The following is a 24,148-nucleotide window of genomic DNA, read 5'->3' as shown; positions in this document are numbered from 1 at the left end:
AAACAAATAATCTGATTAGATTCATTTATCCCTTTCTTGCATTATCTTCTTGAATCTTCTTTTTTTTGTTTTTTGAGGCAGTTGGGATTAAGTGACTTGCCACACAGCTACTAAGTGTCAAGTGTTTGGTCTGAGACCGGATTTGAACTCAGGTTCTCCTGACTTCAGGCCGGTGCTTTTTCCACTGCACCACCTAGCTTCCCCAATCTTCTTGAATCTTGATTCTGTCATTTGAAAGTGTAAGAATTGAATGTTAGCCATGTGAGTTTCAACTTAGTGTCTTTTTTTTTAAACTTTGAATTCACTCTACTCCCATTTTAGTTTTAAAAAAGGAGAAAATATATAAATTTGGGGTTGTTGCAGGCAAGTATATTATTCACTGGGGGAAAAAAATTATGGGATTTGTTTGATTTATTTTTCACCAAAATTTCCTTTCCTTATTGAATTCTTTCTTATGTATGACAAACATTAACAAACATGCACATTTCCACATACAAAGAACAGGAAAAAGGATTATATGGAAACCATGAATCTTTTACATACAGCTTTTTTTAAAAATAGAAGTATTTAACACCATAGTACTAAAACTCTTTGCTTGTTTTACTCTTGAACTTCCTTCTACTCTTTTTTGTTTATTTAAAAAATGCTTCATTAACACCTTTTTGTCTTTTTTTTTTGATATCTCTACTCCTTTCTTGTAACAAAAAATTCACACGTTGAGTCTGAAAACCAATTTTGCACTTTTCTCTAGTCCACCACCTTTAGTAAGAGGCAGCACAATTCATCATCGGTTTTCTGTAGTTACTGTTGCTTACTGCATTGATCAGATTTCTTTAAGTCTTTCAAAATTGTTTTCCTTTAAAATATTATAGACAATAATATATATTATTTTCCTGGTTCTGTTCATTTCACTCAGCATCAGTTCATATAATTCTGCCCTTATTTCTCTGAATTTCTCCCTTTTATCACTTTTTATGTTTCAGTAATATTGCATTATATTTATATATCATAATTTGTTCAGCCATTTCAGATAGGCACCTACTTTATTTCCAATTCTTTGCTATCACAAAAAATTCTAATAAAAATATTTTGCATATGAGTCCTTTCCCTTTTTGCCTAGTATTACTGGGTCCTAGTTTAGTAACTTTTTTATGTATAACTCCAAATTGCTTTCCAGAATGACCACCATTCATAACTCCACCAACCGTGAAACACTGTCAGGGTAGTTCCATAGTCTCTTTGACAATTTTTTTTTCTTTTTCTCATCTTTGCCAAGTGTGAACTAGAACTGCAGTTGATTTAGTTTGCATTTCTTTTTATTAGTGATTTGTACATATTTTTCCTATGGTTGTTGGTGTGTTTGTTTGTTTTAGATGAAAGTGATGAGGATGAAGATGACCTTTTGAAAAGGACTGGAAATTTTATATCCACGTCAGCCTCTTTACCACGTGGAATCCTGCAGGTGAGAGAGTGAATATTGATTTAGTGAGCTTTTATGTTCTCTGTACAAAACCCATCTGGTGCCATAAGTTCTAGTTCTTAGGTTCGTGTTACTTTAGTTTAATTCTAGTTCCTGAGTGTAGAGATGGACTCTGAGTATAGCGACATCACTCCATCCTTGGTGTTGGACAGGTTTTCTACCTATAAATAAAAACATATAGTATATAAAATAAGTGTCACATATTTTCATCTGTGTGTATATATTTATTGCATATATTTTCACATATACACACACTATATATATAATATATATAGTGTGTATATGTGAAAATATATGTATTTGTGAATTTTCTTTTTCCATATTAGGCTGTGTAATTTTAAAGGGATCTGGCTAGGAAGTATTGTCAAGCTCTAGGACCCTGGGAATTGGGAATCCTAGATATTTTTTTCTTCGCTCTTTGTGACTAACTGAACAACTACCTTTTCCTCTCAATAGAAAGGGAAAGTTGGGAGGTAAGGAAGAAGGGTAGGATTATAACAAAGCACCAAGTTACAGACCAGATTTTACCAGTCACATAAAAGTGTTGGAGGCTGTCCAAACCATTGGTCCCCTCTCTCTCCCCACACCCAACACATAGATACCATTTATAGAAGAGGAAACCAAGGCCCGGAGCAGTTGTGACTTGCCTTAGATCCCACAAGCTACTACCTGGGAGCCAGGACTAGAATCCAAGTCTCATTTCTTAGTCTCTTGGGTCTTCTCTTGTCCCACTATTCACACTCAAAAGATGTTTTGTTCCTCTGAAGTAAATAAAAAAGCCATTTGTCAGCTAGGTGGCACAGTGAATAGAGCACCGCCCCTGAAGTCGGGAGGACCTGAGTTCAAATCCAGCCTCAGACCAAACACTTGACACTTAATAGCTGTGTGACTCTGGGCAAGTCTCTTACCCCAATTGCCTTTAAAAAAAATAATAATAAAAATATCATTTAAGGGGCAGCTAGGTGGCACAGTGGATAGAGCGCCGGCCCTGAAGTCAGGAGGACCTGAGTTCAAATCCAGCCTCAGACCGAACACTTGACACTCACTAGCTGTGTGACCCATGGCAAGTCACTTAACCCCAATTGTCTAACAAAAACCAAAAACCAAAAAACACACAAAAAAACCCCTTTGTCCATATGATTCAATCCAATAAACATTAAATCCCTAGTTTTTGTAAAGCAGAATCAGTGCCGGGAATTCACAGTTGGAAACTTAAGATAGCCTTGGTTAACTAGCCACTGATTTCTTCTCGGTGTAATTGTGTTAAGCATATCATGTTCATTTTTTTCCTACTCTGCAGATGAAGAGTTGCTTGAATGCGAATGCTGAACGTCCTTCTTCTGCTAAGATCTCATCAGTGCAGTTCCACCCTTCTGCTCAAGTTATTATGGTTGCTGGGTTGGATAATGCTGTATCCCTGTTTCAGGTATGCATTTACTTTTATGGGGACTAAATGGTGGTAATGGCACAGGAACTAATTTGCATGTGTTTAGGAGGAGAGGTGAGGACATTGTAATAACCAGAGGAATTATTCTGTACTTTCTTAACAGGTTGATGGAGAAACGAATCCTAAAATCCAGAGCATCTATTTAGAACAGTTTCCTGTCTATAAGGCCCGTTTCAGTGCCAATGGAGAGGAAGTACTAGCCACAAGCAATCTCAGCAAGATCCTTTATGTATATGACATGATGGGTGGAAATGTAATTCCTGTGCATCAAGTAAGGGGTAAGGTTTTCAGAGAACAGTTTGCCATGTTTGTTTCTTTTGAGATTAGTGTGAATGTAGGTAAGGTCTTTGTAACCACTATTCCTCAAGCTTCCTGAAATATCCCAGGTGGTTAATTTGCTGTTGTCAGTTGTTTGAAGTATACTGTTTAGTGACTAGCTCCCATTTTGCACCATGTAGTAGAATCCATTGGTTTTTTGATTATTTTTCTAATGAGAGGTACCACAGCATAGTGGATAGAGAACCACTGTTGACCTTAGCGTCAGAAAGATTTGGAATCAGGTTATGTCTCTTAACACATAGTGGCTTTTTGACCCAGGGCAGCACGTTGAGATTAATTTACAGATCTCTATTATTGCTGGGCGCTTGCTCATGGAGATACACGAGGTACGTGACTGTGATGAAATCACAGAACTGGACCATTAGATCATATTAATGTGCTGACATTTATTTCATCATTCCTCTGTCATTGGATATTTAGCTTGTTTCCAGTTCTTTATATTTAAATATCATGGTGCTATGAAAACCTTTTAAAAACTGGTATTTTAATATTTTAGGGTATATCCCCAACAGTGAAATTATTGAATCAAAATGTGTCTTTTTTTATATAACTTTCTCAGTGTACTGCCAGTTTGTTCTCCAAAAAGTTCTGTAAATGTGCAGTTCCACCAGCAGTAAATGAATAACAGTTTCTCCACAACTTTACCACTTGTTGCTTTTATTTTTGCAAATTTGATGGGTATGAGGCAGTATCCCAAAGTTGTTTTAATTTACATCTCTTTGATTATTAGTGAGATTTGGCATTTAAAAAAATGGTTATTAACCATGCTGCTTCTTTTGAAAATTGCCTCTATCCTTTGATCATTAATTGATTGTGTACTAGGAATTAACATTGTTACTTTCTAACATTTCCTTATGTATTTTAGGTGTCAAGTTTTTATCCATCTTTTTTGCTATAACTTTTCTCAGTTTGTTTTTCTATTTTCTTATTGTTTAAAATTTTTTTTTATTTTCAGTTATTGTAGATATTATTGTATATTCAGTTTTTATTGTATCCTGACTCTAATAATTCTATTTTTTGGCGAGGCAGTTGGGATTAAGTGACTTGCCTAGAGTCACACAGCTAGTAAATGTCAGCTGTCTGGTCTGAGACTGGATTTGAATTCAGGTCCTCCTGACTCTAAGGCCGGTGCTCTAGCCACTGTACCACCTAGCTGTCCCATTTTTTTTTTCATTCTTTAAATGATTTTTTAATTTTAAATCATTTTAAATGATTTTCTAAGCTGGAATTCACTGGGGTGTATGTTATAAGATATGTCTAAATCTGCCTTCCTAATTTCTAACCATTTTTTCCAAGTATGTTTGTTTTGTAATGAATCTTTTCCCCCAAGTTTGCTTAGTAGATTTATCAAGTACAAATCCTTTTTATCTATTTGGTTTGAATGTCTGGTGTACCTAATATCCCCCCCCCCTTTTTTTTTTTACCCAATACTGGATAATTTTGATAACCATTTTGTAATATGTTTAAAGTCTGGTAATGTGATTTTGTCAGTTTTATATTAATAAATAATTTGATAAGATATTGCATTGAATGCATTACTTAATTTTTGGAGTTTTGTAGTATCTGTCATATTAATTGAGTTGGTCAATTCAGTTATTTAGGTCTGTGTTTATTTTGGTCGTTGTGTTTCCACAGTTGTCTTCATGTAAGTCTTTTGTATTCCTCACTAGGTTAATTCCCAGATTAATAGTTGGTAGTTTTGTTGCCATTCTAAAAGGGGTTTCTTTTTAAATTATATTTTCTTTCTCTTTATTTTATTGTTAAGTAAAAAAGCAGATATTTTTGCAGGTTATTATTTTTTATTCTGCAACTTTGCTCAACTCATTGTCTCCATCATTTTTTGGTTGTGGTATTTGGATTTTCTAGGTACTCTATCATATCATCTGCAAATAATGATTAAAAATCAGCTATTTATGCTACAAATACATGTCTTAGAAAGGATAGTTCTAATCTACCTCTCTTTTTCACTTTTCTCTTTCTCTGGTATTCTTCTCCTGCCTCTCTTTCCAGATCATCTGGTTTGGGATTGATTCTGTTGTAACTGTTAGCCTATTATCCAGTGCTGTTGTGGTTTTCCCAGTACCAAAGTCCCTTTCCTTATGTCCTCAACTAATTTATTTCCTTCCATCTTTCCTTTCTTCCTCCCTCTTTCCCTCTTTTCCCCATCTTTAATATTTTCTGTGATAAACATTATTTGCTAATGCCTTAGTATCCCTGAACCTTCTCATTTTCACCTCTGCTAGTTAGGTTTCTGACAAGTATTACTTGAGTGTTTTTGTTTTTTTTGCTTTTTTTTTCTTTTCATAATAATAGTAGAATTGAATCTCATTCAGGCCTTGAAAGATACCACTCTAGTATTCAGAAAATGAAATCTTCTGACTAGAGATAAAAATACAGGAGGAGAGGGGCAGAAGTAGTTGTAGTTGCTGCAGTAAAACTTATATTAAATCAAAGGTCACTGACAAAAGTAATAAAAATAAACTGGAGACTAAATAATGTAACCCCAAAGAGTTGGTAGGTTAAAGAACGAATATCTCTAAACATTTTTATTAACAAAAATGTGAAAGAACAGGTCAATGAATTGGGAATGCAACTGAACATACTAGAAAACTAACAAGCATAAAAACCTTATTTAAACACCAAAATAGAAATCCTGAAAACTTAGAGAATTGATAAAATTGGAAACCAAAAACCCACTGTTACTAAATAAAAAACTAGTAGCTTTTTTTTCCTTCAAAAAAACCATTAGAGGAAAATCAAGTTACTAATTTCAGAATCAAAAAAAGAGAATTTACAATAAAGGAAGAAGAAAGAAAGAATATTAATAGAAAGTCTTTTGCCCAACTCTATGCTTTTACAGGAAAGGAAGAGGAAAGGAAATAAGTGTTTATGTAACATCTACTCTGTGTCAGATGACACACTAAAGCCACTGAGCACTTTTATATGTACTATGTCATTTGATCTTCAGAACAACCCTTCAAGATAGGTACTGTTATCTTTATTTTATATATGAGGAAACTTAGGCAAACAGGTTAAATGAGTCGACCAGGGTCATTAGTAAGTATCTGCAAATTTGAACTCAGATTTTTCTGACTTTAGGTCCATTACTCTACCCACTGTGCTACCAGCTGCCTCTGGTACCTAAAACTGAAAATTTAATGAAATAAATGAATGTTTACATATAAAAATTAATAGAACGAGAAATAAAGAATTTAAATAACCAAATTTCAGAGTGATAAATGAACTTCCGAAGAAAAAAATTCCAGAGCCATCTGGATTCATGAATGAATTCTCTCCAGCATCCAAAGATGAATTCCAATGTTACATAAATGATATGTAAAAATAGTAAAGAAAAGATTCCACGAAATATCTTATGTGATACAGTTATGGTCTTGATACATAAGCCAAGGAGAATCAAAAGAGAAAAAGGAAGCTATAGACCAGTGTCCCTAATGAACGTAGATACAGAAGTTTTAAATAAAATATTAGCAAAGAGGCTAAAACAACGTATCACAAAGATTACATGTATTTATAACAAGAATGCAGACTTGGTTTAATATTGGGAAAATTATAAGCTTAATATGTAAAAAACGTGACAAAATGGAACACCCATTTTTGTAAGAAAAAACCCTAGGAAACAGGAGTAAATGGACCTTTCCTTACAATGATAAATGATAAATGATAAATAGTATATATCCAAAACCAAGAGCTACCATTATATGTAACAGAGACAAATTAGAATACTTTCCATTAAAGTAAGGGTTGAAACAAGGATGTCCATTGTCACCCCTTCTGTTTGACATATTACTAGAAATGCTGGTTATAGTAGTAAAACGAGAAAGAGAAATTGAGGGAATAGCCATAGATATTATTGAGGAATTATTTTTGCAGATATGGTGGTGTATTTAAAGCACCCTAAAGAGTTGACTAAAAATTAATGGAACCCATTCCGAACCAGAGGCACACTTTTCTAGGTAGAAAAAATTAATAGCAGGCTTTTAGTAACTGCCTGCAGATGAAGTGCATTCTGGGCAAAGATTACCCCAAAGCCTGGGGCTCAAAAAGAAGTCAGTAAATTTGCTACATTCTTTTCAGCAAATAAACCTTTTGCTCAGCCTTAAATGTGCTTGGAGAGTTGGTTTCTTGGACTCTTGCCTGGCTTTAGTGCTTTCCTGTTTTGTATTTGCTCCTGACACTGCCACATTGCTGTTTTGTCCTTATCTTGGATATGCCTTTATCTAATCCCTGCTTATTCTTTGCAGTAGTTGTCTCTTTTGCTTCTACATTTTTGACTTCTCACTCCCAAGAACTCTCACTGGCGCAGCTTTCGTCATAGCCTGCTCAGTGGAGAATTCTGGTTGTGGAGCCACAACCCACTAAGCATTCTCTAATGACCTTGTATTGGGGTTACACTAAGTCATAAGATTAGTATCTTGTAGTACCAAGTTTTATTACACTTGCAAAATTACTGAAGTCTTTGAAAAGAAGTCCTATTGGGGTGGCGTGGAGGGGAAGGGGACCTTGGCTGGTAGTCCTTAGCCACCTTCCCTTGAGCAAGGGCAGTTAAGGCATAGATCATTATAAGCTTATTTTGTGCAAGTAGAGTAGGATTGATAACTACTTAGAAGCCCTTTTTATTTATTGGGCAGGTGTTTGTAGGGCTTGAGAAGAGGCTTGGCCCTTGGACGTAAGTTGCTTTCCTCAGAACTCATTCTTCAGTCTCTTTGTCATGAACCACCGAGGTTTGAGTGTATCACTTCTCCATGCTGTACAATTTTTCTGCCTCAGGATATAAAGGTATGCAACAGATTAGATCTTGTGACATACCTGTGTGCAGACTCTTGTAGGAGGGGCTCCCTCCCCGTGTTGCTGCTTCAGTTTTTAGTGAACTCAGTTGAGCAAAGGTCAGAGACTACAAACAGTCTGTGTTTTTTTTTTCCCAAAATCCAATGGTACATAGCAGTTATATTGTGTTGGCCCTCCTGCTTTCACATGGCAAGTTTGTGGAAGTGTCGTTTGTTCTTTTGTGTTTGTTTGCTTTTCCATACTTTTGACTTTGGATGCATTTGTTCACTTCTGCTTTGCTCATCATCCCCAAGTCTTTTTTCCTCACAAGACCTTTTAGCTACTGTTCACATGGGTGTTAATTCATTTGGAATGCTGGTTGGTCTATTGCAATCTTTCAGCATTTTTCCTTCTCTCCAGGAATTACTTTATAAACTTTAAATGTGAATTATTACCTAAGCAGGGTAGTAGTTGGCACAGTGTATACCAACAGAGAAATAATACATGGAAGGACTAGAATGTCTTGGGGAGAGGACAGGGACACCCTGCAGGCCACATAGCTGTCTGCTTCTGTTCCTGATAGACCCTGTAAGCAGGGTGAGCTTGTGTGTTGTCAAAGGGGCTAATAAACTTTAGGAGGCATTCTTTGTAGTTCACAGAGGCCTGTATGCACACTTTTGCAGCCTAGCTCTATGTAGATCAATGTCCCTTTTCAGCTGTGTGTCCTGTGAGCTTAAAAAGGCTTTCAGTAATTAATACATGAGAACTTGATTGAAATGATTAATCCTTATTGAATTCATTTGTTCCTTTTTTTAAGGTTTAAAAGAGAAGTTTGTCAGAAACTTTGAAGTATCACCAGATGGATCCTTTTTGCTCTTAAATGGTTCTTCAGGATATTTTCATCTACTTTCAATGAAGGTGACTTATTGCTAAGGCTTGTTTTTCTCTTGTATCCCAACCTGGGACTCTTAAACATTCCCAGGTTGTTCTGCACTTGAACCTGGAGTCTCAAATAAGAAAGCATGGGCCATTGAAGAAACCTAAATTCTTAGGGAAGGATAATCTTCAAAACAGATAAGAGCAAAAGAGAACTTGGAAAATAGAAAGGTTGTTTTTAGACTACATAATGTGGTCCTGAACAATTTGTTAATTCTTATTTATCTTTTAGACAAAAGAGCTCATTGGCAGTGTGAAAATAAATGGAAAAGCAGCAGTGTCAGCTTTCTCATCGGATAGCACAAAGATATATGCCAGTTCTGGTAAGTTTGATGACTAGTAGAATGGCATGAACATGTTTATTAAAATCTTCATATTTAAAAAAACTAAATTTTATTTCTTCTTGAATTTTAATTTCTCACTTTGAATGAGAAAACTATGGAATTAAAACTAGTTTTAAACTTTAAAACTTGGTTTATTCTACCTTTTTTAAACTTTTTTTTTTCAGGCAGTAGTAATGAATTTTTATGGTGTTAAATGTTAATTTTTATGGAAAAATTTGATATGCAAAAGCTTATTTATAAAAGAAGATCACATATTGCTATAATTTATATAGTTGTATATAGGCGATATAAATAGCAGCTGTGAAGAAAATGTTAAATTAAGAATGTTGAAATAAGAAGCAGGTTGTATTAGACTTCTTAAAAGAAATGTCAAATGATTAATTATGTTGAATTATAGTTGTCTTTTCAACCTCTTCTAACATTTTGAATTTCCTTCTATACTGACTTGTTATAAAGGAAAATGCAATCTGGAATGCATAACTTTGTGAAGAAGAATGTACTTATTAGGTATCTAGGGAAAAGGCATGCTGAAGAATTTTGTAGAATTTATTTCATAATAAGTATTTGCAGTTACAGTGTTCTGACACTAAGAGGAGGAGCTTAGTCATTAAGGCTGCCAAATACAGACGTGGAAGGCTCCATTGCTTTATCACTAAAAAAAAAGTATCGTTGTTGGTAAAAGCTTTTGGTTTCATTTTGAAAGGCAAACTCTAGACCTACCAAGGAATGACATGTTAGATGTTATTTTTAAAGGATATTTTTACTTATATAAGCTCAGTGAATGACTATCCTGGTCTTTTGTTATTGTAGGAAGTCATTCCTTGAGCCAGTTGCATCTCTAAAACTATTGTACTGGTTTCTTTTGACAGCAGAGGCATTAATATTGTATCCTCAGCCAGTGGAACTTGGCACCTTGTGAAAAGATGTGAGCTAGTTCTTGCTTTTTTTAGTAGGGTTGGTATTTCACCTTAATCAAGGGATACTATCAATGTAGTACTAACTGGTTTTTAAAGACCGTTTGTTACCAACAAAGCCCAACAGCAAGAGATGAAGAAATTCCATTTAAAGTTACCATAGACATTATAAAATATTTAGGAGTCTACCTGCTGAAACAAACTCAGGAACTATATGAACACAATTACAAAACACTTTTCACACAAAGTCAGATCTAAATAATTGGAAAAACATCAGTTACTTATGGGTAGGCTGAGCTAATATAATAAAAATGACAGTTCTACCTAAATTAGTTTATTTATTCAGTGCCATACCAATCAAATTACCAAAAAGTTATTTTATAGAACTAGAAAAAATAATAAGATTCGTCTGGAAGAATAAAAGTTTCAGAGTATCAAGGGAACTAATGAAAAGAAATTCTAGGGATGATGGCCTAGCCGTACCAGATCTTGAATTGTACTATAAAGCAGCAGTCATTAAAACTACTTGGTACTGGCTAAGAAATAGGGTGCTGGATCAGTGAAATAGGTTAGGTATATAAGATACAGTAGTCAGTGACTATAACTATAGTAATCTACTGTTTGATAAACTCAAAGACCCCCGCTACTGGGATAAAAACTCACTATTTGACAAAAACTGCTGGGAAAACTGGAAAAGAGTATGGCAGAGACTAGGCATAGACCAAAATCTTACCCCCTATACCAAAATAAAGTCAAAATGGGTACACAATTTAGATATAAAGACTGATACTTTAAGCAAACTGAGAGAGCAAAGAGTAGTTTACCTGTCAGATTTATGGAGAACAGAAGAATTTATGACCAAACAGGAGATAGAGAACATTATGAAATGCAAAATGGATAATTTTGATTACATTAAATTGAAAAGTTTTTGCACAAACAAAGCCAATGCAATCGAGGTTAGGAGGGAAGCAGGAAACTTGGAAAGGATTTTTACAACCAGTGTCTCTGATAAGGGTCTCATTTCTAAAATATATAGAGAATAATTTTATAAGACTACAAGTGTTATTTTTAAAATCTGCCTATCCTTCCTCAATTGATAAATAGTCAAAGGATATGAACAGGCAGTTTTCAGATGATGAAATTAAAGCTATCTGTAGTCATTAAGAAAAAATGCTGTAAATCACTATTGATTAGAGAAAGCAAATCAAAACAGTTCTGAGGTACCACATCACACCTATCAGATTGGCCAACATGACAAAACAGGAAAATGATAAATGTTGGAGAAGATGAGAAAATTGGAAAGTTAATGCATTGTTGGTGGAGTTGTGAAATGATCCAATCATTTTGGAAAGCAATTTGGAACTATGCCCAAAAGCCTATAAAAATGTGCATACCCTTTGACCCAGCAATAGCACTTCCAGGGCTATATCCCAAAGAGATCATAAAAATGGGAAAAGGACCCACATGTACTAAAATGTTTATAGCAGCTCTTTCTTTGGTGGCAAAGAATTGGAAATTGAGGGGATGCCCATCAATTGGGGAATGACTGAACAAATTGTGGTATATGAATGTAATGGAATACTATTGTGCTATAAGAAATGATGAGCAGGTGAACTTCAGAAAAACCTGGAAAGACTTGTATGGTCTGATGCTGAGTGAAGTGAGCACAACCAGGAGAACATTGTACACTGTAGCAGCCACATTATGTGATGACTAACTTTGATAGACTTAGCTCTTCTCAGCAATGCAAGGATCTAAGACATCTTCAAAAGTCTCATGATGGAAAATGCTATCCACATCTAGAGAAAGAACTGTGGAGTATGAATGCAGACAAAGGATACTATTTGTTCTTTTTCTCTTCTGTTTTGTTTTTTCTTTCTTGTAGTCCCTCCTGTTGGTTCTAATTCTTCTTTACAACATGACTAAAGTGAAAATATGTTTAATGGGAAAAAAAAAGACTTTGTATTTGATAAGAAATACCTTTATCAGACTTTAACACTTCTTTTAGGACAGAGATTCTTAACCTCTTTTGTGTCACGGCCTCCTTTGGCAGCCATCTGATGAAGCCTAACCATCTGACAGCTCCTTTTCAGGATCCTTCTGTGGATCCTCATTCCCAGTAATCATAGGTGTACTACAGGGTTCTGTCCAGGGTTTTCTTCTCTCTATCCCCTTCTCTTTCTTCTTCCCTCTTCCCTCTCCCTTCCTACACTTGTTGATCTCAGCTGCCATGGATTTAATTAATTAATTAGTTGAGGCAGGATAATTAATTAATCTCTATGCTGGTGATTTTCAAAATCTACCTATCCTGCCCCAGTCTTTCTGCTGGCCTCCAGGCTTACATATCCAGCTGACTTTCTAAGATGACTTGCATGTCCAGCACACATCTTAAACTCAACATATCCGAAAGAGGACTCATTATCTTTTCCCCCAACACTCTCCTCATCCCAAGCCACCTTCCCTGTTATTGTCGAGGGCACTAACATCCTCTCAGGCTGTCTGACTCATAACTTAGGAGTCATCTGGAATTTCTTACCAAGATAACCACAGCATTGCCAAGGCCTGTTGATTGCACCTTTGCAACATCTCTTGAATATTCCTCCTCCTCTCCTCTAATACTGCCACCACTGTAGTGTAGGCCATCATTACCTCACGCTCAGACTATTGCAATAGTCTGCTGGTGTTCCCTAAAGTGCAGGTGTGACATATAACCTTCCTACTCAATAAACTCCAGTGGCTCCCTGTTGCTTCCAAGATCAAGTATAAAATTTTTACTTGTCTTCAAAACTCTTTATAACCTGTCCCCCTTCTACCTTTCCAGTCTTTTTCTTCTTTTTTTTTTCTTTTTGCTAGGCAGTCGGGGTTAAGTGACTTGCCCAGGGTCACACAGCTAGTAAGTGTCATATGTTGTGTGTCTGAGACTGTATTTGAACTCAGGTCCTTCCTGACTCCAAGACCAGAGCTCTATCCGCTGTGCCACCTTTCCAGTCTTATACCTTATTCCTGCCATGTATTCTTCCATCCAGTAACATTGCCCTTCTGGCTGTTTCATGAACAAAATGCTCCATCCTTCAGCTCTGGGCATTTTCTCTGACTGTTTCCCATTCCTGGAATGCTCTCCCTCCTCATCTCCACCTACTGGCTTCTCTGATGTTTGAACTAAAATCCCTAATTCTGCTGCCTTCCTCCTGTTAAGTACTTCCTGTTTCTCTTGGATATAGCTTGTTTGTATGTATTTGTCTTTTGTAGGCTCCTTGAGGGCAAGGACTGTCACTTGTCCCTTTTTGTATCTCTAGTGCTTAATGTAGTGTCTGGCATATAGTAAGTGCTTAATAAGCGTTTATTGATTTTGATTGATTGATGTTCAGAAGGAGGGAGGAGTGAAGAGTTTTTACTTGTTCCTTTCTCTTAAACCCTTCCCCCATATACTCCCCAACGAGATTTAAAACTAATCCTTAATAATTTTCACTCATTTTCATACTCCCTTTCTCTTGTCACTTTTGTTCATGTTTGGTCCTCTTGAGCATCCTTTTTCCTAGTCATCCTACTTGAATAGCTCTTTCTTGTAATGTGTGACCATTCAATTTGTCCTCGTTCCAGTTTTAATGTAAGTGGCCTTCTCATAAATTTCACTGTGGAGAAACTGCCCTATAGAAATAAAAAAGACAAAAGTCCCACCAGGCAGTCTAGTCCGAGATCCTCAACAAGGCAGAGCTAGAGAGTGGAGGGAGCATTAGTGGGTTTTATTAGCAGCCTCTCTCCATGCGTGGTGTCACCTTGAGCTAATACTGCATCAGAGGTGCAGGAGCTGGCATGTCTCATTTTGTTTTCAGGAAGCCCCTTGAAGGCAGCCTGCTGCTGCTGTGCTCTAAATACTCAAAAGGATTGTGACTGTGCTGAATATGTTGTAAATGAGACCAAACTGCACCGACTTGGTTGATCTCTATTACTCTAATCTTCTTAATTTATGAGAGAGATTGAACTTTACAAAAGGCTTCTTCACAAAGAACATGTGCTACTTCCCAACCATGGTATATCGCACCATGGGACTTGGTTGCTTTTTTTTCTAGGTTTCCTCATTTGCCTTTGACAATTTTTGGTTTGGAGGACAGGGAAGATGATAACTAAGGATCAGAGAAGAAAGAGAGGGGTTGTGTGTGTGTGTGTGTGTGTGTGTGTGTGTGCGCGCGCGCGTGTGTGTGTGTGTGTATGTACATACACACATAGTATGTAGTTCTTGACAAATGAGAAATATATTATTTTTCATGAAAATATTTGCCTCATTCCATTCCTATAGCCCACCAACTCTGCCAAGAGGAGGGAGGTATATGTTACTGTTAGTTTTCTGGAGTAAGGATTGATCATTGCATTGGTCAGAGTTCTTATGTCTTTCACGATTGTTTTCTTTCACATTGATGTGGTCCTAGTATAAGTTGTTATGTTAGTTTTACTTATTTTGGTAATAAAATTCTTCCCTAATTTCTCTATATCCTTTATAGTTATCGTTTCTTATAATGCAGTAATATTCCCTAACATTCATATACCAGAGTTTGATTACCCTTACTCCATTTGATGGACAGTTACTCTTTTTCCACAATTTTTGCTTTTACACACACACAGGTGCTGTTATAAATATTTTATTATATTTAAGAACTTTCCCTTAGAAAGGTCTTTGGCCTTGATTATGTGCCCAGTCTTGATATCATTGGGTCAAAGTTTAGTGACTTTCCTAGTATAATTCATAATTGCTTTCTATATTCCCAACTCTGGTATATTGCACTGTAAGGATTAGATCAATTCACTGGTTTATCAACAGTGCAGTAATATGCCTCTTTTCCCAAAGTCCTTCCCACATTTACCATTTTTGTCTTTTGCCATCTTTGCCAATCTGATTGGTGTAAGGTGAAACATTATTTCAATTTTCCATTTCTCTTATTTTTAATAATTTTAAGCATTCTTTCATATAGTTGTTGATAGTTTGTATTTCTTTGAAAACTGCTTCTTTTTCTCCTTTGGCCACTTAAATGTAACAGCCTTTAACAAGTGTGTCTAAAGTGCCTTTGCAGGAATGAATGCTAATCCTGCCTTGATGGAATGTAAATTTCTTGCGGGCAAGGACTGTTTCATTTTGCACTTTGTATCTCTACACATTTGCACTATATTAAGAACTTAATAAATACTTTTTCATTGTGTCTGCCTTGAGCTCTGTCTGAACAAGAAGTGCTATATCACAAATGCTTTCATTAGACTCCATCTTCTTGGCATCTGCTAACTGAAGTGTCCTTTTGACATGAGATTTAGGCATAGAACTTAGAACATTTTTTTCTTCTGTAGCTAGACCTGTGATTTCATTGATGTGACATTTATAACTTACTGTCTTACTGAGTTGGCCAGGGCACCTAGAGGTTCAGTGATTTATCTTTGGTCATACAGTATGTGCCAGAGACAGGATTTGAGTTCAGGTCCTTCTGATTTCAGCCTTCCCTTTATTCACTATGCCATGCTGCTTTAACAATATGAAAGTTTTTTTAAAACAAAGTGCTTTTCAAAATATTGTATTGGTGATGCTTTGAGGATATATGAGGTTTTTTGTTTTAAAAAAAATGCTTTGGGAATTAGAAAGATATAGTTTATAGTGAGTTTCTGGCCTCATACATAGATCCAGGTCCAATGATGGGGCACCTACTGCGTAATTTTAATGCAAAGTTCTCAGTTTGAATACATAGGACTGGTTGGGAAATAAAGGTCAGGGGTAGGAAATTCCATCTGTGAGCGAAAGGTGTGGATAGGGGATCTTATTTTGTACAAGAGAGTTGGGGGGTTATCACAGCGCAGTTCTTTTAGTAATCTTGTTGTTGCTGTTCAGTCTTTTCTAACTCCTCGTGACCCTGTTTGAAGTTTTCTTGGCAAAGATAACTGAAGTGGTTTGCTATTTCCTTTTCCAGCTCATTTTATAGAAGAAGAAACTGAAACAAACAGGTTGAAATGACTTGCCCAGGGACACACAGTAAGTGTCTGAGGCTAGACTTGAACTTAGGTCTTCCTGATAACAGGCTCAGTGTTCTATCCAGTGATCTTAGTCTTTTCCAAAAAATCTTATCCAGACCCAGTAATTTATGTAATACTAAAAATACTAAAACATTACTAGTGCAATGTTATGGATTTAGAAATTCACATTCAAATAAAGAAAAGAGGTATAAATAACTGGCCAGATAGTACAGTGCATTTCTTATTGTCCATGGGGTCACAAAGAGTTGGACACAACTGAATGAATGAACAATAAACATTTTTTATTCAGCTGCTTTTCCCTGAAATTGTAAAATGTTCTATGAGGAAGTAAATGATTTTAGGTAATCCCCAAGATAAAAAGGTTCTGTACCTTGTTTCTCCCTCTGCCTATTTTTGTTTCATTTCCACCCCCTAGAATATGGGTGGCAATAGTTTACAAACTAAGCTTCTAAGATTTATGAAGTGTCTTGGGATTTCTCCGTATCATGTGTCTTTGATTACCCTCCAAACCCTCCTGCCTTGTGACCCTGAGAGATTCTATTTGAAGAATATACTTGTTTTGCTCTGGTTTAAAGGAGGCTTGGGAGCAAATGGTGTAATTATAGAAGTTATAAGTACAAAAAAAAGATCATGTTTCTGATTTATCTTGATATAACTTTAAAGTGTTAAGTGGTTTCTTCTAATGTTTTTCTGTTGTGGACCTGGGATGGTAGGAGTGGGCTCTTCTTTTTTGTTATTTTACTTTACTTTTAAGAAAATGTAGTAGATAGGGTCCTGGATTTGGAGTCAAAAACAAACAAACAAACAAACAAACAATAACTTGAGTTCAAATATCACCTCTGATACTTACAAGGCAAATCACTTAATCTCTTAGAAGCTTCAGACAACACTCTACAACCCATGTCCTAAGTCATGTACTGGTTGAACTCTGTACCTGGAGTGAGTTCCCACATACTGAAGAAATACTGCATCTTTTGTGTGTTCCATGTAACTTACTTTTACAAACACCTCAGTGACTATCCACCTCTCTGTGTTCCTTCAGTTCCTTAAAGAAGCAGTATTCCTTTCCTTCTGGTCTTCAGATTCACCCTTAACCTTCACATTAAAATGAACTTGTTAGCCTCCTCTGAACTTGGAATCCATGGAATTTCCTGCATTAACCTTTCATTTTATAGCCGTAGGATAGCATACTTCCCCTGCTTACTTCTCTTGGCTTCGTCTTCTTTTAAAAATTTTTTTAAACAAAAGAAACAAAGGTAAAACTTCAAGCTCTTATCTGTCATATTTTATGGAAACATATACTTTATTTTCCCCCCCATTTAATAGTATTTTATTTTTTCCAATTACATTTAAAGATAGTTTTCAACATTCACTTTTATAAGATTTTGAGTTCCAGATTTTTTTCTCCTTCCCTCCCCTCCCCCTTCCCCAAGATGGCAAGTAATCTGATATAGGCTATACATGTATGATCATATTAAACATATTTCCACATTAGTCATGTTGTGAAAGAATAATCAGAACAAAAGGGAAAAACCATGAGAGAAAAAGAGCAATTAGTATGCTTCGATCTGCATTCATACTCCATTGTTCTTTCTCTGGATGTGGATAGCATTTTACATCATGAGTCTTTTGAAATTGTCTTAGATCCTTGCGTTGCTGAGAAGAGCTAAGTCTATCAAAGTTGCTCATCGTACAGTGTTGCTGTTACTGTGTACAGTATTCTCATGGTTCTGCTCACTTCACTCAACATCAGTTCATGTAAGTCTTTCCAGGTTTTTCTGAAATCTGCCTGCTCATCATTTCTTATAGCACAGTAGTATTCCATTACATTCATATACCACAACTTGTTCAGCCATTCCCCAATTGATGGGCATCCCCTCAATTTCCAATTCTTTGCCACCACAAAAAGAGCTGCCATAAATATTTTTGTGCTTGTGGGTCCTTTTACCTTTTTTATGATCTGTTTGGGATACAGACTTAGTGGTATTGATGATCAAAGGGTATGCAATTTTATAGCCTTTTGGGTATAGTTCCAAATTGCTCTCTAGAATGTTTGGATCAGTTCACCATTCCACCAGCAATGCATTAGAGTTCCAATTTTCCCACATCTTCTCCAATATTTATCATTTTCCTTTTTTTGTCACATTAGTCAATCTGATAGGTGTGAGGTAGTAACTCTGATTTGGGAAACATGCTTTAGAAAGCAGGAGGAGAGCTAGAAATTTTTTTAGGTCTGTGATAATAGTAGCTGATCAGACAAGTGACCAGTTAACTTTAGGAGAATTTGTTCACTTTTGGGCGAGCTCATGAATAGACTATTTAGTGACAGATTCCACATTCCACCTTGGATAGCCCATTCCAATGTTTCAATATCTTGAGGTTCCAAAGTAACTAATTTTTTCCCCACAATTTATGATCACCATCCCAGATTCCTCCTGGGAACACCAGAAGGACTTTATCCGCTCTTAGTATGTTTCATCTCTGCACAATTGTCTCATCTCAGACAAACAGCATAAAATAAATTTGTTTTTTCTCCATTATATGCTTTAAGGGTTAGGGTGTTTTCCTTATATACTCCTGTCAGGTAGGTATATATTTTTTTTTTTTTGCAGATGAGGAAACTGAGGTTCAGGTTAAATGACTTGCCCCTTGTCACACAGTTGTAAGTGTCAGAGTTGGACTCAAACCACAGTCTGTTTTAGGAAGTTTTTGCTATCTGTCCTTTTGTACATTACTGATGTCTAGTTTTTTGTTTGTTTTGTTTTTTTTTGCTTTATGTAAACAGTTTCATAATAGCAGTGAACTCTCAGTTATGCTCTGTGTTAAAAAGTTTCTATTTTAATTCAGTTCAACAAACTATTAGAATTAGTATGGTGCTTCACTGTGCTAGGCACCAGGTATACAAAGACACAAAAGCAAAACAGTCCTGGCTCTCAGAGAGCTTTCATTCTACAGGGGACAGAAGGTAGTAACATACATAAGCTTAATACATGGGACAGAGGAGGGGTTAAATAAGCTCTTTGGCTTGGTAGACAGCACCAGCCACTGAGATTTTCAGGGAACTCCTTGTGGAAATGGTGCAGGAACTGAGTCTGAAAGGGAAGTGCAGGCATTCTAGGGGTGGAGGACGACCTGAGGCAGGAGGGAGGATTTCATGAGTTTTGGGTCAAATTTAGAGAAAAGAAGAGTGCTTATCAGACTTGTAGGAATTACTGAATTTGGCATTTAAAGCCCTGATTTATTATCTAAAAATCCAGTGCTAGTAATCCAGTGTGAAATATGGTTACTTTCTTATCATTGACCTAGGTTTAATTTGAGGTGAAAATTGTCTTCTTTAGCTGTCACAGTGTCCCATAGAGTGCTTCCTGTATGTCCATGTGGTAATTCCAGGGTGACTCTGAGGACCTTGTAATGTTACCGTTCCTCTTTTGTTCCTTCATTTAGTGGATGGTGAAGTTTACATTTGGGATGTGAATACCAGGAAGTGCCTGAATAAATTTACTGATGAAGGGTGTTTGCGTGGATTAAGCATTGCTGTGTCTAAGAATGGACAGTATGTTGCTTGTGGGTGAGTAAAGATAAGTGGTTGTAACCTCTTAGCACTTTACATTAATTAATGATAATTCTGGATATCTTACTTAAGTAATGTATTTGCTCTTTGTAAAATTAATTCAAAATTTGGTATTGATGGCCTAAATTCAGATATATCTTTTGCTTGTTATTGCCATAACACATGACTTAATTTAGTGTTTGTGTAGCAGCTGTTGAACCAGTAAAATGCAGGGTGATCTTATAATTGCATTTCATTTTATAATTCCATGTCCCTAACATTTGTGTAACTATTTTTACCCTTCTGCTGCTGGAGACCCAGGAATGGGTCATTGACCTTGTGCTGTTTAATAATTTTAATGCTTTCTTGGATGAAGGTTTAGATGGTCTGCTTGTCAAATTTGCAGATGGCACCAAGCTTAGAGGGGGTTTTAACACATTAGTTGACTTGAGTCTGACTCCAAAAAGATCGGCTAGAATGGACTGAGAAAACCATCTTTTATAACAAATAACTTTCTCTAAAGTAATGTAAATTTTGCTTTTCTCTTCTTATCACTTTCAAGCAGTTCTTCACTATTGAAGTTTTTTTTAAAAAAATGAGCATTTTTTTTTCGTCCCTATTATCTCTTTCCAACTTAAAGTCTTTTTCTGGATTGAAAACAAATTTTTTTTCAGCCAAAGACAAGGTTTAAAGATCCACCATATTAGCCAGACTCTTGAGGAATCTGAGAGTCTGTAAGGTACTGGCTAGATTCTAAGAATCTGAGCACCTTAATGGAGACAAGATGGACCTTATATACAGAAAGACTGTGGAAGGGATCTAGGAGTGTGTGACTGGAGGAGGGGTCTAAGGAAGATCTGAATGGGAATGGCGAGTAAGCTGGGGTGAACTGGACTCCTGGGACCTGGACAGTGGGGCCTAGCTAGGATTAAGTGTGGGAAATGGCCAGGGGCCATAGGGAGGGCTAGGCTAGGTTAAGGGTAACAGAGAATTGGGAGATTGGATGTAGCCACAATGGAAGGGTAATTGATGGAATTATAGCCTCAGGTAAACCCCAGAGATTTGACCGTGTGGGAGAGTCCAGGGTTTTTCCTTTTTGGGTCTAGCTCCCATCCTCATCATTCTCCCCTTAAACAAATGGGGCCCTTATTTTTTGGGGGTAAGGGGCTAAGGTCTTAGCTTCTGAAGCTGCTTCCTGCTGGCAAGGAGCTTAGAGCTGTCCCTGCCTCGAGGGGGTCCCAAAGAGGAGGTTGACTGGAACTGAGCACAGGCTGCATCCAGGGGAACGATGGGGGAGCATTGACTGGTACCCACTGTTTGCTACCAACTTTAGGTGAATGGCTTGTAGTCTGGAAGACACAAATCTGACAGAAAAGACTGCAGGGTCCAGATATGACAGGATAAAACATCCTTAGCTCTGTTTGTATTCAGATAATTCAGTTTTCCAACCATGCGGTATAAAATTCACCTCATAGCCAGACTCAGGAATAGCCAGGTGGCTAACATTCCGTTTCAAAGGAACATAATAGGGAAACTGAGCCAGGAGGCTCCCATTCTTAGACTGAGGTTAAAATTGTCCTCTTAGCTTTTCATGATGCTGACTTCCCACCATTATCACATTCTCTGAGTAGCTTGTGGCATTTCTCTCAGATGGTGGATTATTGATTATTGATGGATTATGATCCATCAGATAACTCAAAATAAAATCCTGTGAGCTTTTACCTCAAACAGCAAGTTTCATTAATGACAGATTAGGAAAAACTTTTACAGGATTTACATCTCAAACTTAAATTTGTCCTGGTGTAAAAAGCCTGGTGTAAAAAGAGATTTCTGTACACTTGGAAATTCTCAGCAAGCCATACATAATTCAAATAAGCTTTTTGGCTCGTTTACACATTAAAACAATAACCAACAATAGTGAAATTATTTTAGCGGTAACCAAATTATGAAAAATTGCTCGACATAACTGATACAGAAAGTTCACCAATTTGAAAAAACAAATTTTTTTCACAAAAGAAAGTGTAGTATAGTGGAAAGAGCACTAGACTTGGAGTCAAAAGACTTGACTTCTTATCTGAACTACAGTTAAGGCAGATAGCATTGTTTGGTAGGAAGAGCAGAGACTGATAGTCAGCTCTTTGTGGCCTGGACCTTGCCATTTACAAACTGTAATCTGGCAAATCAGCTAACTTCTTTGTACCTTACTCTCCTCATCTATGAGATAGGTATTAAAGGATTTCCCCTTAGTTAGGACCTTATAAGGATAAAGGGGTAGATGTGAAAGCCCTTTATCAAAGTATGAAGCACTGAACAAGCACAAGGGAACTGTTGTTGCCATTATGTTGTTACTGATTCCCTGGTTTGAGCTCCACCTTGGCTGTTCTAGAGCTTTTCCTTCCCAAAGACTCAGTTTTTACTTCTTCCCATTTACTTTCAGTGGCTGACCTCAGCTTTTACTTTACTGAGAGGATTGAGACTATCTGTAGTGCGAATCTGTTTCTGTAGCTATCCTTTCATCCTTTCCTCTAGTCTCAGAAGAAATGCCTCTCCTCTAAGGTTAGCTATTCTGATTAAGCTTTTATTCTACTGCATCCCTTCCTGCTTCCTGAGGACCATGTTTTCCACCTTGTCCTGCCTCTCTGTAGCATTTTTCATCTGTTTTTTTCCACCACTCTTTCTTAATCTGTGCTTTCAAACATACACAGGTTTCTCCTAGATTTAAAAAGCAAAAACAAAAAATACTCCTCTCCTGGTTCTGCTGCTGTTCCTCTCTATTGCTGGGCTTTAATTTTTTCTTTTAAAAAAAAATTCTCTTTTTTAATTAGGAACTAAAGAACCAACAATAAACATCCGTATGGAAAAAAGTACAGAAAAAAGGATTGTATGTGAAACCAAGACTCTCTTATTACATATAGATTGTTTTTAAGTATATTAAATTTAACCTGATAATTTGAGTACTACTTTGCTTGTATCTGATTCTCAGTTCTTTTTGTTGCTCTCTTCTGTAAATTAAAAAAAAATTTGAAATTCTTCTCCTCCTTTTCTTCCTCCTTCTTCTTAACTATAACCTCCCTTCCCCCCCAACCACAATTCAGGAAACAAATTAATTGAGGAGATAACATGAGAACAACTGTTCAAATAATGAATATATACTATAAATGGGAGGCAGAAGGAAGGCACTAGCATTACGGGTGATTGGGAAAGGCTTCTTACAGAGCATGGAATTTTAGCTAAGACTTTTGAAGGAAATCAGGGAATCCAGGAGGCAGAGGTGAGGAGGGTGGAAGCATGGAGTCAGAAGATAAGGAGACCCAGGATCACTGGATCACAGGGTATGTGTATGGGAATGAAGTGTTAGAAGTATGGAAAAGTAGGGGGCTAGGTTGTGAAGAGCTTTAAAAGCAAACAGTATTTTGTTTGATCCTGGAGGCAGTGGGGAGCCACTGGAGTCTGTCGAATAGAGGGGTGATATGATTATACCTGTACTTCAGGAAGATCGCTTTTATAGCTGAATGGAGGATGAACTGGAGGGCAGAAAGACTTGCTGCAGAAGACCAACCAGAAAGCTATTGCAATAATTCAGGCTTGGGTGATGAGGACCTGCACCAGGGTACTGGCAGTGTGAAGGAAAAAGAAAGAGATGTATATGGGAGACATTGTGAAGGCAGAATCAACAGGATGTGGCAACAGATTGAATAATGGGGGATGAAAGAAAGCGATGGGTCGAAGATGTCACCTTAGTTGTCAGCCTGGGTGACTGGAAGGATGATGGTGCCCTCTCCAGTAATAGGGAGGAGGAAATGTGTGATCCACTGATACTGGGCTCCTTGTCTTCTGACTCCATGCCTTTGCCCTGACTTTCTCCTCTGCCCTCCTCACCTCTGCCTCCTGGATCCCCTGATTTCCTTCAAGTTGTAGCTAATATATTTGTAGAGATGGTTAATGAGTTCAGTTTTTGATATGTTGAGTTGAAGAGGACTGTAAGACATCCAGGAAGAGATATCCAAAAGGCAGTTGGAGATGCAATACTGGAAACATTTACACACTGACTCTTTCTGAAGAAATATGTCTCATTCTGTAGCTCTGGTACATCACCTCTCATCCAAGAGATGAGAAACATGCTTCATCATTAGTCTTGTGGATTCTTGGTCATTGTGTTGATCAGTCTTTAACAGTTTTCTTTTATAATATAGTAGTTATTGTACAAATTGTTCTCCTGGTTCTGCTCACTTCACTCTGTTCTACTTCACACAGGTTATCCTAGGCTTCTCTGAAACTGTCCATTTTGTCTTTTTTTATGTTGCAGTAATATTCAGTTATACTTACATGCCATAATTAGTTCAG

General features: G+C 36.8%; 1 protein-coding gene across 1 annotated transcript in view; it reads left to right on the top strand.

Moving 5' to 3' along the window:
* Positions 1-24,148, top strand: part of UTP18 (UTP18 small subunit processome component) — a 47,434-nt gene that overhangs the window by 10,403 nt on the left and 12,883 nt on the right. Inside the window, exons 5-10 of the mRNA XM_027870554.1 lie at positions 1,374-1,462; positions 2,781-2,906; positions 3,031-3,205; positions 8,869-8,969; positions 9,220-9,310; positions 19,699-19,822. Of these exons, the coding sequence (XP_027726355.1) occupies positions 1,374-1,462; positions 2,781-2,906; positions 3,031-3,205; positions 8,869-8,969; positions 9,220-9,310; positions 19,699-19,822 (706 nt within the window). The remainder of the gene's footprint in view (positions 1-1,373; positions 1,463-2,780; positions 2,907-3,030; positions 3,206-8,868; positions 8,970-9,219; positions 9,311-19,698; positions 19,823-24,148) is intronic.

This window comes from Vombatus ursinus, unplaced genomic scaffold, assembly GCF_900497805.2.
Source record: "Vombatus ursinus unplaced genomic scaffold, bare-nosed wombat genome assembly UNPS02014797.1, whole genome shotgun sequence".
Taxonomy (NCBI): domain Eukaryota; kingdom Metazoa; phylum Chordata; class Mammalia; order Diprotodontia; family Vombatidae; genus Vombatus; species Vombatus ursinus.
Note: the sequence above shows the minus strand (reverse complement) of the source record. Positions and strands in the feature narration are given on the sequence as shown.